The sequence below is a fragment of the Falco naumanni genome, chromosome 1 (assembly GCF_017639655.2).
Source record: "Falco naumanni isolate bFalNau1 chromosome 1, bFalNau1.pat, whole genome shotgun sequence".
Taxonomy (NCBI): Eukaryota; Metazoa; Chordata; class Aves; order Falconiformes; family Falconidae; genus Falco; species Falco naumanni.
In genome coordinates this window covers 113,917,438-113,931,076 of record NC_054054.1, presented here as the reverse complement: position 1 = coordinate 113,931,076, position 13,639 = coordinate 113,917,438, and the positions used below count along the sequence as shown (strand labels likewise).

Genomic DNA, 13,639 nt, shown 5'->3' with positions numbered 1-13,639 from the left:
TTGGAGAGCTCCGTCAGCCAGTTAACGTATTGGTAAATGTGACATTGTAACTACTCCAAAACAAGCATGGAAGTCCTCACCTGTTGGTATTTCCTGAATAAAATGTTTGTCTTTTCTCAGAATCACGTTTTTAAAAACTGTTTTTTCTCTCCTGTTGTTGTAAAAAGACTTTTCAAAAAAAAAAAGAAAGATTTGTGTATAGGCAGGTGCAGTTCTAGGTGGGCAGGTGCCCATTCGGAGCTTTGATTTCTGTTACGGAGTTGTAAGCACTGGCTGTTCTAACTAGTTATGCAGTGTGTAACAGTGAATTACAATGGGTTTAATCAGTTGCAGTTTAGCTAATATGTAAGCAGTAGCAATTATTAAGAACTGAAGCTAGTTTCTGGAGGCGTGAGGCTGAGACTGGCTGTATGACCACACCATATAGCATTGCTCCTTCTAAAGCAGAGAGGAGACTGGAGCCAGGGATGAAGGATTAGATAGCACATCTTTTTGAGGAACTTCCCTTGGTTACCTCCTACCACCAAATTACACAAAATTGAGTTGTTGAAGGTTTCCCCTGAACTTTGCAGCTTCCTCTTAGTTCCTTATCTGACTTCAAATTGCCTGGCAAAAAACTCAAGTTCTGTATTAGGAGGTCCGCATTGCTAGAAGTGAGAGAAGTCTGTAGAGACTGTCGGGAAAGGTGGGTTATGGTAAGAGGTTTTAGAAGTGAGATGTTGAAAGACTAAGGAAGGAGGCAGGAAACGTTGCAAAAGTGGAGAGAAGGAAGTGGAGAGGAAACTTCTTCTGGCAGAGGAAGCGGGAGAAGATGCGCTGTGGTCAGTTAGGAGGCCAGATGGAGGGGGGAAATACAGTTAAAGCAGGAAAAGACAATTTGTTTAGAGTATTAGAGAAATGATATGTTCAGGAATTGGTACAAAATCGAAGCATTTATTATATAACTGGTGTTGAAATTGTAAGGCCATAAGAATGCACATATTTTTGCTTTCAACCCTGAATGTGGGTTTTGCCGTCAAACTGCAGATTCTGGTTACAGTTTTAAAGCCATTATGAGTACTAATGAAAACAAAGTTGGGGATTCTCTTGGCTTTAAACTAACTTTTCTTACAGCTCTTTTCAGGAGATGCTTGTGTGCTTGGGGGAAGGGAAGATCCAGACAGAAAATTACTCACTTTTGTATAGAAACGTTAGGAAGTAGGGTTTTGTGCAGTAGCTCACTGAAATACCGTTACTTGTGCCAGTAGATGTCACTGTGGATAAAAAATTCCAGCGCTTAGTAGACAAAGGAGGTAATTTGCTAAATGAAAATTCATCCTTTGAAAGTAGATTGGGGGGGGCCACAATTTTTTCCTGAAGGAAGGCTTTTTTCAGCATACAAAAATGGATTTCTTGCTAATCAGGGCATCTATTTTTGCCCACTACAGTCCTGTCTTTTGTGGCTATCTTCGCCCGACTTGGGTAAGTTCATGGCTTTCTGTCTGACTTCAAAGGGGGTGCTTGTGTACGAGCGTGCTCCTGTTCAGCTTTATTTTGAGAGCGTTTAGTGTTTGGAGGTTGCTTTAATAAGCATCGGTCTTCGCTACAGTGTGTATGTGCGGGGAATTGGACATGGAGGAAGTGGCTTCATTAAGGTTGATTTGGAGGGGGGAGCGAGATGAGAAAAAAAATTGCCCATATGATTGGCTGGGAGAATAGCTCTGAATTATGGGATCCATCTGTTTCCTGTAATGAATTCATAAACCCATCAAACAATGACCTGAACGAATTGCTGAAGGAAAAAAATAATACACTGGCATGATATGTTTAACGCAGTGAGGCACTGGCATTGTATAATCAAAAATTCTTCTCACATCCAGCACTTTGTAATGGAGCTGCTGTGTTTAATAGAAGCTGTAAATAAATCCTGTCACAGTAGCAGCCAAGAACACATTTCTGGGTTTAACTGTTTCTCTTCTGGAATGTCTGGTCCTTGAAGGCTTTAGAAATGCAAGTTTTATAGAGCTGGAGCGGGGGATTCTGAAATATAGAGAAATGTTAATGAGGTGAATGAAAGGAAAAAGCTGCCGTAAATCAGTATTATGTGGCTTAACCAGTTTCTTTCATTTATGCGTGTTCTTTCCTTATGTCATAGAAATGTACTTAAAAGCTATTGTTGTAATTGAAATCTGTTAGACTGATCCTATTCATTATATTAATAAAATCCACCTACAATTGCTCGTAACACTTTTTTATGCAGTTGGGATTCCCGAGATTGTAATCATCAAAAAGCATATGGAGTAATTATTGGATTTGTTTGGGTAAAATTGGATTAAGAAGTTTAGATACCATTAAGTACTGATAATTATTACAAGCAAGCTCATTGTTTAGTATATGTACAGCTCTCAGAATGTAGAATAAGCAGATACCCATCACAAACATCTCTAAGAGCAAGCAATCTCAAGGCTTTTATTTTATGCCTTTAATTGTATTTTTGCAAGAGGCTTTCTACTTAAATGTTTTTGCTTTAGCTCTTTAATCAAGTGCTAGTTATGAAAATCACTTTGCATTACATCCTTTCTCCCGTACATTGTAAATAATATTTTTAGTGGTTTTAGCCATAAAGGCTACATTGTAATTCCTGTATCTCAAACAGCTGCCCACATAACATTAGCCGTGACAGTGTATTACTTTCAGGTGAAAGGGTCGACAGGCTGCTCCTTCAGGGACTGGCAAGGTCTCTCTATAGATTGGCAGGTTGGCCCTTGGGGCTGATTAAATGTATAGCGCACAGAGCATCAGTGTTGTAGGCAGCCCCTGCTGACCACAGGCACTGCCATGCTGTATGCAAAAGGTTGCTGTCTGGTTTGCTTTTTTTAGCCTGCAGTTACATCTTTCTACATTGTATGTTCTGCAAGGGATAGCTATCATCTCGAAGTACATCCCTTGTAGGAAGGAGAATGTCTAAACGGTTTATAAAGATGCTTTTAGGGAGAATATCGTATGACAATTAATAATTAGGAAATCTCATGTAGACACGTTGAATGGTAGGTGTTTATCGGAGTGCATATCAAAGGAAAATTGCTGCTTAAACATTGCTGAAGATTGCTTTAATAAATAGGTGTTGAATTTTTTCAAAGAATACAGTCATAATGTCTGTAACATATATTCTCCAAATATTATTGCTGTATTTGAAGGCTAAATTCTAGCCTGATATGAAGCTGGAATTTGGGAATCTAAGTCCATTCCTATCATGATGTGCGCTCTTTTTTGCTGTTATTTCCTGTCAATGGTGTAATTAAACTGTTATTTTCGAGCTACTATGATTTGTGTACACAGTATTCCTGCAAGAGCTTCCATTTAACTAGACTTAAAAAGATTTTCATGTACAAAATAAAAAGCACTTGCTGTGTTGATTAAAGACAGTAATATTAATATGCAGAAATATTTTTATTCTAAAGTACAATGTGTTTGATATTTTGATTTCCTTTGTTCTTTTCTCTCATCTACGATTCAGATATGTAGAGGAAAACATTGTTTCTAACACTGGAACTGGATTTCTCTGGCCACACCTTTGTGATGAAACAGCTTTGTTAATTTACATTAAAGCAAAAAGTGTTGTGTGTTCTATGACTTGCATTAGTAATGGCATATACATGTATGTATGTGTGCACCTATTTGGAAGTGTCAGATGTGGTTTATATATATGCAGTACTGAGAATATAATGCTTTTCTAAAAATCAGCCTGCCTTGCTCTCAGAAATGTGTTTCGAATCAATTAATATTCCTTAAGAAAATTTTGGGGCCAGGCAAATATCAACTCTGCTGGCATTGTGCCAGCTAGAGTGGTTGGAAATCTCTTTCACACTTTCTTAATACCATGGAAAAATAATCTTTTGGTTTAAAAAAATAAGCAAATCAAAGAAGGCTCTAATTCTCACTTTGCTGTGCATTTGTCCCTGCCAGCCTTTTTTTCCCAGCCGCCCAGGACCTGGGGGGGTCCTTAAAGCATTTGATGGCCAGAGCTGATCTGGCTCAGCGAGGGGCCTTCGGTGTCAATGGGGGGGAGCGGTCCTCATCCCCACCCGGCTGCTGCCTCCTGCCCAGCTCCTTGCCCTCCTCTTCCCTGGTGTCCCTTCTGACCTGCTGGGGTCTGGTACCCGAGTTAGAGAAACCTCCTGGCTGAAATGGTTTATTATGTTTGGTAGATCAGACTGCGTCTGGAGTGCTCTTTCTGAATCGTGTGGCTGCAGGCAAAACACGTACCGCTTCATCCTTTGCAGAAGTACTGAGTACTTCAAATTTCAATGTTTGTAAATGCTTACGTCTTGGTAATAATGGTAGTAGTAGGCAAATGCTTACATCTATGTAATAATGGTAGTAGTAGGTAAATGCTTACATGTTTATAATAATATTAGTAGCAGCAGCAGTAGGTAAATGCTTACATGTCTGTAATAATAATAGTAGCAGCAATAGTAGTGGTAATAATACCCCAAGATCTTTAATTTTCCCACTTCTGTTCTCCATCTCCTAAAGGAAATGTAAATACACACTTTGCTGAAAAACACAAAGGGTAATACTATTTAGATTATCTTTTGAGTTTGTCAAAGCCAGCAAAACCGAGCAGGAATTGGCTTTTGTTACAATTTCAGGTTTGGCTAAGAGGCACTTAGATCTGTGCACACCTCAGCTGGAAGTGGTGCCGCCTGCCCCAACCGGGGGGACGGGTGGTGGGAGCCCCAGCCTGTGTTTTCCACGCACTAGGTTTGGTACCCACAGGAGCTGTGTGTGCCCCCCACCCCCCCCGTGACAGGCACCCCAGAGGCAGCTGGAGGGAGTTTGGCTCTGGAGGGACTGCTGTTAAAGGAGAGGATCAGCTCAATTAATTGGTTATACTACAATTATTTTAAAGGCCTGGTGGAATGGTAAAGTCAACAGGACTTAGAAAAAGACTGATTAAAATGAAGTAATATTTGGTATCCTGTGGGTGACAGATTTATTTATATTATGGAAGCAAATAATTTTCATATACATGTTGAATATGCAGATTTGATACTTGAAATAAAATTCTGCATTTTGTGACATTTTCCATCTACTTTTTTAATTGCCAGAGGTAGGATAAACTGTTCATTTTCAAAGCTGGTGATATATTTTGCAAAGTCAAAGAAAACTTTATTCTCTGCTTTTCAGATGTTAGTGGTACTTTGAATATTAAAAAATATATATTTTAAAGTTCCTTTTTAGTTTTAGAAATAAGCATAGGTGAATTTGTTTAGACTTCCAAAATAAGAGGTTTGGTGAAGCAAAGTGCTGATGGTTGCTGTCAAACTTGGTGTATTTTTGATTGTCCCAGATCTCTGCTTGCTTCGAAAGCACCCTCAGCACTGCCTTGGTGCCCGTCCCCTGCTGCTGCGGTGGGGGTCGGGCAGCCTCTCAGGTGTGCCAGGGCCGGGAGCGGGGCTGAGCTCTGGGTTTGTGGCATGTGTGTAACAGGCTGAGAGGCAGTTTTGCACTTGCTGGACATACTTGCGATGAGCTGGTGGAATACGCAGTTCTGGGTCTTGGAAGCCCAAAGGGTTTCTTCTGGGTGGCCCAGCAGCTCTGGTAGATGCCACCAAGTGAGCTGAACAAACCGGTACGGTTCCCTGCCAGGCAGCGCTGCCCCCCGTACCCCAAATCCCCGGAGGCTGTTCCCGGAGAGCCCCCACACCGCTGACCTCTCCCTGCCAAGCTGCACCAGCAAATGCTGCTGCTGACCGGGGTGGGTCTCCCTCCTTGTTTCAGGCAAGGGTGGTACGGGGGGCTCAGCAGCTCTGCGCCTGCAGTGCAAATGTAGAAACCTGGGGTGTCCTGAAATGCTCGATCAAAGGTTCAGGTAAAGACCATGAGGAAACAAAAGCTTTGTGTGAGTGCTGAATAAGCTGGTGGATCAGGGCTTTTAACTTGTTTTTTGGGAGCTCATTAGAAGCCTGAAAATTTATGCTTGCATTCCTGTAGGCAGTGTGATTTGATGTTAATATTAGCACTCTCACATCCAAAATTGAAAAACTGCTGAACTAAAAAGGCAGTGGGTGCTCTAGTTGGGTGCGGTAGCTTACCATGCAGTTTAAATGAGCTTTCTGTTCAATACTAAATAATCACATCTCCTCTGTCATCCCCACCCCCACCCCCCATTTTAAACCATACAGATTTGTTTACTGTAAACGAAATAAAAGGTTCAAATACTGTAAAAAGCAATGTGTTTTGCCTAAGCAAAGAATAACCAGAATTCATCCTTATTTTTAAAACGTAATGCTGTTTTACTTCCAGTAGTGTTTATAGAACATTGTATTTTGTCCCGGTAGTGAAGAAGAAGCTAAAACTACGGAAAAGGAACAGTTGAGACTGTTTATTTATTTATTTAGTATGTTGAAAGGTTTTAGATTTGAAAGATTTAAGGCAAGCTTGTGTTACTCTTGTGCGGAAATACTGATGTACAAAAAACTGTAAACATTTATTTCTCTGAAGTGTAAGCTTTAGTTACAAATGTATGTCTTCAGCCTATCCTACAGGCTAGTCATACATCTCTGAAGTCAGAAGATATGTTGAGGTGTTCATTCTGCCCCAGTGAGAACTGGTTGGCCAGCGTGGTACCTGTAGCAGATGTGCTCTGCTTAGCCTGGAGAACTGGTACCTTTCTGCGAGAGGCAAAACCTTTTTTATCATTAACAGTAGTGCTAATGTTGATTAAAATAATGTTTACACTTTACGCATCAGAGGATCCATTTTGCAGCTGAAGTTAAATGCTGCTTACTAGGTGAGAAAGTTTTCCTTTAGTCACTTGTGATAGGTGGAAAAAGAAAGGGGGTGGGCTGGGTTGTCTTGTGCCCAGGCACTTGTGTTCTTGAAAATGTGTAGCTTAGTGTGAACTGGCCCGTTGTTCACTTTCTCCAGTTACCACCTTTCCCTGTCAGTTTGAAATGAGAAGTGCTCTGCAGAGGGGTGTTGCTTTGTACCTTTGCAAAGTGCAGCAGAGGCTCTTGTGCTCTTCGGCGGGATATGAAAACTTGGTGGTTTTGTAAGACACTGGATGAAAAAAATAGCCCCCAAAATAGACTTGTTATGGCAAAACAGTTGTGTAAGTTATCCACTCTTTCCACTGAAAGGAACTGATTCTGATCAGAGTTTTAACTATAATTTTGAAAACATAAGCCCCATATTTTTGAAGTATTTAAAATTTTTATTGAATAAATTGTCTGCAAGTGTGTGTGTATATATATCCCCCCCAATCCCAATACAGAGAAACAACAAAAACATTTGTGCATTACTGTAAGTACAAAGTGTTTGCACATGTGTCTACAGACTGGGTAAAGCAGGAGTAACATAAATTAATCTGTACTTGAAAAACTTTCCTACATGTTTTCATTATCTGGAAACTTTCCCCTCTAATATATGCTCTTTTTCAATTAAATTAATGTTCTGAAATTCAGATTTCACAGCATGCTATTTCCTGTGTACTAGTAATGCCTCCAGTTTAAAACAAAAGAGAAAGAGTTACTGTGTGCTACTATTTCTTATTTAATACTTATTTTTATCAAAGTACATTATTTGAGCATAACAAATATTTTTAGCCATCCTTCCGGGCTTTTATTTACTGTTTTAGGGTAAAGTGTTCTTAGACATCCTGTTTTGACAACAGTCCAAGATGTCTTAGAAATGCTGGAAGTGAAAACATCTAAGAAGTTTTTTCACTTGCTCTGTTGTAGTGTTGTTAGGAAATCTTAAATGTTGTACTTTCCTGAATCGTATTTAGTATAAACACACACAGACGCATGCACAGACGTATACATTTGTGTACATGGGAGGCATGGGAGTGTTGGGGGGGGGCTTGGCTGTATGTGAATTGTGCAATCAGCAGCCTGCGCGCGCTCGGCTCTGCTCCTGCAGTGGGTAGCAGGTATTTATAGTAACCAGCTTCTCTGCTGTGTGCTGCTGGCTTCTGGTGCAGCCTGGGAAGCGGGTGAGATCAGGGCAGGGGGGTTGTGTGGCTAAAAACAGCCGTGTGGGCTCTCTCAGAGAGCTGGGTGTGAAACCTTTGTCAGCTGTATTCCGGTACCTAAATTTACAGCCATACAAAATCAGGTTATTTAGATTTCAAAATTATTGTGTACGGTGTTTCAGGAGACTGCTACGTACATAGTAAACTAGCCCTCAGTTCTGGTCGTAACACTTTTTATTTAGAATCTATTTTACGTATTTTATAGTCCATGTTGTTTGAAGACTGAAAACCACGATCCATTTGCCCAATTACAGAAAAAAAACCCTCCACACCTGTTCTGGTATTAAAGCAATTTTTGATTTTGTGTTTGTTTGTTTGTTTGTTTTTTAATGTAGTGCCAGAACCTATTAAGACCAGTTTAAGCCAGCCCCAACCTGCCGGTACCGGTACCAGTACTTCCACCAGCACTATTACCAACAGCAGCAATGGCAAGCGTGCGTCTGCTAATGGGCAGCAGCCAGCTGCTTCCCGTTACCTGCCTCGAGAGGTGCCTCCACGCTTCCGCCAGCAAGAACAGAAGCAGCTCCTAAAGCGGGGTCAGCCACTGCCTACTGGGACCCTGAGCGGCACCAGCCCAGCGCAGGGTACTGGACAAGCAGGGGCGAGTCCTCCTCCACAGCAAGGAGCAGGTGGACAGCATCATCCCAGTAAGACCCAAACAGGTAAGAATCGAAACCCAGTGGGGTATCGGATTGTTCTTCACATAGTTACGCCCTCCACTGTTAGCACAGGTGTTGCAAAAACTTAAGGAATGTGAAGAATATTCTTAAAACAACAGGATTTAAGGCAAACGGTATGCTGTTGCTGTTTTCCTTAAAAAATATATAATGTCATTCTAGGATCCAGTTCTAATAGGTTTTCTTATTTATTTAGCTGCTCAGGCCTGTGGGGTCTCTTTCCAGGTTTTTTCAGTTTTCTTGACAGATGTAATGAATATGATTTCGAGGAAATGTGAAGGTTTCTTTAGTGATCATTCTCTCACAGGAGCAGTGTTAATTTTGGTATTTCCAAGTTTTCGACTGTCATTTAGGCAATTTTAATGTTCATTAAAGAGAGTTATGTATAACTATGTAAATAAAAAATAGGAACTTGGCTTCTGTTATTTTGTGACACATTTATGCCTTTACTTGCTTATGCTTTCAATTGTTGTTTTCACATTAGGAAAGCAATACTTTGGGAAAAGTAGTTTAGTATCTTAAGGCTGTTCTAGTACTTCCTTCCATCCTTTGCAGATAGCCACACTGACCTTCCTTGTCTGTTGGAAATAGCATATTGTGGAGTAAGTCTCTTAGCTGCCTTTTTTCCTGAAGCTGCTCATGAGAAAAAAAGCAGCAGTTCTCTTCTTATTTGCCCTTCTGTGCTAGAGATTCTGTATTGTTTGCAGCGGAGATGAGCTTGGTTGGTAATTGGAATCCATCACCTTTTTCATCGCTGCTGTATGTGTATGTCATGTTAGGCAAAGCAGGGAGTGTTCTAAGATACAGTTATCTGTGGCTTAGGAAAAGTTATCTGGACTAAGTCACAAGGGGGTTTTGATATCTTGAATATAAGTAATTTCTGTATGGTCTCAAGTGTTGCTCATTATCACTCATTAACGCTGTCAAACTTCACAAAGTTCGGATCTGAACTGTCTGCAGTTTTTCCCTTTGGGCATTAGTGAATCTTTCACTATTTTTGCTGTACTTGCTGCTGAACTCCAGCAGAGAAAATTATTTGGTATTGTCCTTAGAAGTTTTAGTTCGATAAGAAAACCATCTCTCCCAGAAATTAAATGGTTATTGAGATGCATTTGGGAATAATATTCAACTACTCTCCAGAAAACACAAATCTGAAAAGGCAAAATAAAATAATTATTTATTGAAAACATTGGGGTTTTTTTTTAGGGAGAGTGGAGGTTCTACTTCTGTATTCTCAAGTATTTGGCTTTATTGAGATGGAATATAATCAAGTTTGTACCAGTTAGAGCAGCATTCTCATCTTTGCAAATCACAGTTCAGCAGGGATGGTGGCTGACATTCATGGCTCCTTTTTCATTTGGAGATGTTTAACTGTCAGACTGATGTTCTGTGTTAGATATATTTGTATTAAAATATTTAGAGGTTTATTATTTTTATTTTCCGAAATGTAGTGATTATTTAAGTGGTATAGACAACTCGACCAACTGAAGTGGCTCAGGCTGTCTGAGGGGTCAGTATTAAACTTCTAGGCATCATTATAGACATATCTGAAACATTTTTGTTTGGTGGTTAAGAAACACACTGTAAATCATGAAACAAAGTCCACTGTAAATCATAACATAATCCATAAAAGAACTTGGCTTGTAAGAGCATAGTACTAGCTGTCTGACTTTGATCTTGCCAGATGCATTTGTGCCTTGAGGTTCTAGACTTCTTTTCCTGATTCCTATTTTAACTTGCTGCATAAAGTAAGCACTCATCTCTGTAGTTTGTCAGCCTGGCAACTATCAGCAGATGTTTTATGCTGTTGTATTAATTTACTTTTTTATATTTTTGCTACTTTTCTGTTACTATTGGAAAAATACAGAATGCAGTAAAAGCTAGTACAAATGAGAGGAAGAGGAGTGCAGCAGCTTTTCGGATGCATATTGTACTCCGTATTGCACAAAACAAGTTAGTCCATATCAAACTCTTAGCAAAAGTGTTACTTGAAAGCAATTAGTGCACAGAGTCAGAATTGTCAGGTGTTTACTATGTGAAGTCAAAAGAAAAGCTTTGAAAGGCACCAGACAATCTGTGCGCAGTTCTTGGAGCAGGGAAGAGAATTTTAGAGAAGCTAAATCCTTGGATAATTTTTTTGTCTGCTGACAGCAAGAGGCTGTGTTTTGAGACGTAAATGGTGGCATGTTTCTCGTAGCGAGAACTTGCTGAATACTAGTGCTCGCCTAGTTCTCTCTCCAGCAGGTGGAGCATCAGTTCATTTACCAGCTACAGTTACGGGAGGAAAAAAAAAAAAATAATCTGTCTAGCTCAGTTTATAACGACAGCAGCTGTGTGCCTGGCTGCTTTGTGAGGCCAAGAGAGGAGTATAGCATAACTCACTCCTGAGAGACCTCTGTAACCATGAAGCATGTACATTGCCAGTGTTACTTGGGGTCTCATACCAGCTTCACCTTCACCTTGACACACGTAAAGAGCAAAGAAGAAGTGGGAATATCCAGAGGCGGCCAAAACTTCTCGTCACAGCTGTTAGGATTTGAGTAACTATTAGCCTTAGAAAAAATGTTGGGATTCTATATCCTGAAAACCTCCAGCACTTAAATTGTGGATTTCCCATGAAATTTAATTCAAACTGGGTCATACTTTTGTGGATAGGAAAGTAAAGATCTTTAAACGTGAAGGTTCTCACTGAGCAATACTTTGTCAGAAGGAAACTTTCCACCTTCCTCCTCTTACCATCAGTAGGAACTATATTCCTTTAAATGTCCGTGTCTGATTCCCTGAGTATTTAATTTACTAAAGAATCTTTGCAAGTAAAAGTTCTCTGGGGGAAGGGAAGGAACAAAAAAATCTGGAGTTGTCTGGAAGAATCAGTGTAGGTACCTGATCCACGTGTAAACAGGAATTTTGTCTGTCTCAACAGCACCTGCATTGTAGAAGAGTGATCATTTCATGGACTTCATTAGACATCTTCAAAGCCTAAAAGCAGTCAATAATACATCAGTGCTTCGGGCTTTCTCCCTCTGTGCTAACCTGACTGCCTAACCAGAGCTTGTTAGACCTCTGCTGATTCTGCCCAAGCAAGTCTCCATGTGTGGCTTCTTTATGCTTATGATGAACAGTAGTAACTTTCTTCTTATGGATGACTTGGAGTTGATCGCAGAGCCAGGGTCCTTGTACACTGGCATCTTGGATCCAGAAGATGCCTAATGTGCATTCATGTCAGTGGCTTTTCTTTTTATGGGGTCATATTCCGTTATAGTTAATGTGAAATTATGCAACCACGTTCCTTCAGGTGCTATTTATAACTACCTGGATACAAGGAAGGCTGTTAGAGAGACATTGCCAGCCTCTTCACTGTAAAAATCGCACTATTTTATCTCTTTATTCTCTTATCAGCAGTCGCTGTTATCTACTGCCTTGGCCTATCCAAAACACTTATCAGAACTCTAACTGCAGTGTCATGAATTAAAAAGAATGTTCTGCCAATGTAAGGCAAGTGGGAATTAATGACCAGGAATAAATTCTTTGTCAGTTTATCATCTGGAAGTATCAGTGAAGTGGGTGAGAGTTGTGATTTTTTGTTTGTCTTTTAAGGTAATCTCGATGATGTTAACTAGACTAACTATTAAGAGCCAAAATTAAAGCATTTCAAGTTGCATAGAATATCTTAGAAATCTTACCATTTGAAACAATCTTTTGTTCATTTTTAACTAGTATGAAACTGATTGTAGTACTCCAGAGCATTTTCTGTAGAAGAGTTATTTGTCTGGAACTTTTACTTTGAGCTACAAAGCTGGTTCTTGACATGCCCTCTCTGTAACCCTTTCCAGGATTACACTGAAGGAAAGCTGTATCTGTAATGTATGAGCAGTAGTCTAAATTCCAGTCTAGGTTGTTATTTCTACTTAAAGCTGCAGCTTTTTATCTCTTGCTTCCCCACATTGTCAGCTAACTCCAATAAAAGTGGTGAATAGTTAACTTCCCTTATTAACGTGTGAGACATTAATGGAATGACCCTTTTGCCATGTGATCTGAAAGAATTAAGGTAATTTCTGGAAGCTACCATGGGAGATTAAAAATAACAAATAATATACCCTTCTTTGTTTCTTTACAAATTATGACGTTTGTATAGGAGTCTCCAGGCAACCACTGTGTGTTTGATGATTATGAGAACAAAGATCAAAAGAAGTAATCAGTTTTTCTTGAAGATGCCTTTCACTTTTCTGCAATTCAGCAATGTGAAACCAACATCCATCAACTCCAAAGAAATGTACCATGTCCTGCAGGAGTCATGATGACACTTCTGCACTCCTTTTGTACTGGCGAGTTGAGTACTTTGTTGAACAAATCCGTAACATATGTTTCCAAAGTCTAACAAGAAATAAAAGCCAGTAATTCATGCGGTAGTCAAAACGAGAAAACATGCAAGCATTGTGGAAACTGAAGAGTTACGCTTTTAATTTGTTCTGTCTGTTGTTTTCTGGGAAGTGAGAATTTGACAGCAGTTAGAGATTTATTTTCCTACTGTGGGCTGATGCCAGGTTGTGTGCTGAACTTTATTCTTCTTTTCTGTGAAGCTGGAAGTTTTATTTCATGTTTCAAGATTTCTTAAGTTGCATGGTATGTGCATGTTGAAGTAAGTGTTGTGGGCAGTTGGGAGTTGCTGAGTGCTGCTGTGTAGCAGGTTAACTCTTAGAAATCTGTTTGTATTAACTTTGGGTTTGATAATTCTTCTTGAAAGCAAGACTGAAAAAAAATATTTACTTTTAAAATAACGTCTGATGATACTCGCTTGAAACATCCAATCCTGTACCTGTGGGTTGCTTTGCAGTTCCTTATAATAGGGCAATTTTATATGGTTGTGAAGTCAAATTTGGATAAAATTTTTAGGAAGAGATAATCTCCTTTCTAAAACCAGTCCATAAAGTTGGAAAACACAGAT

General features: G+C 39.8%; 1 protein-coding gene across 1 annotated transcript in view; it reads left to right on the top strand.

Annotated features, from left to right (window-relative positions):
* The window catches only part of TNRC6C (trinucleotide repeat containing adaptor 6C), a 109,177-nt gene that overhangs the window by 42,743 nt on the left and 52,795 nt on the right, over nucleotides 1-13,639 (top strand). Inside the window, 1 exon segment of the mRNA XM_040579594.1 lies at nucleotides 8,353-8,679. Within this exon segment, the coding sequence (XP_040435528.1) occupies nucleotides 8,353-8,679 (327 nt within the window).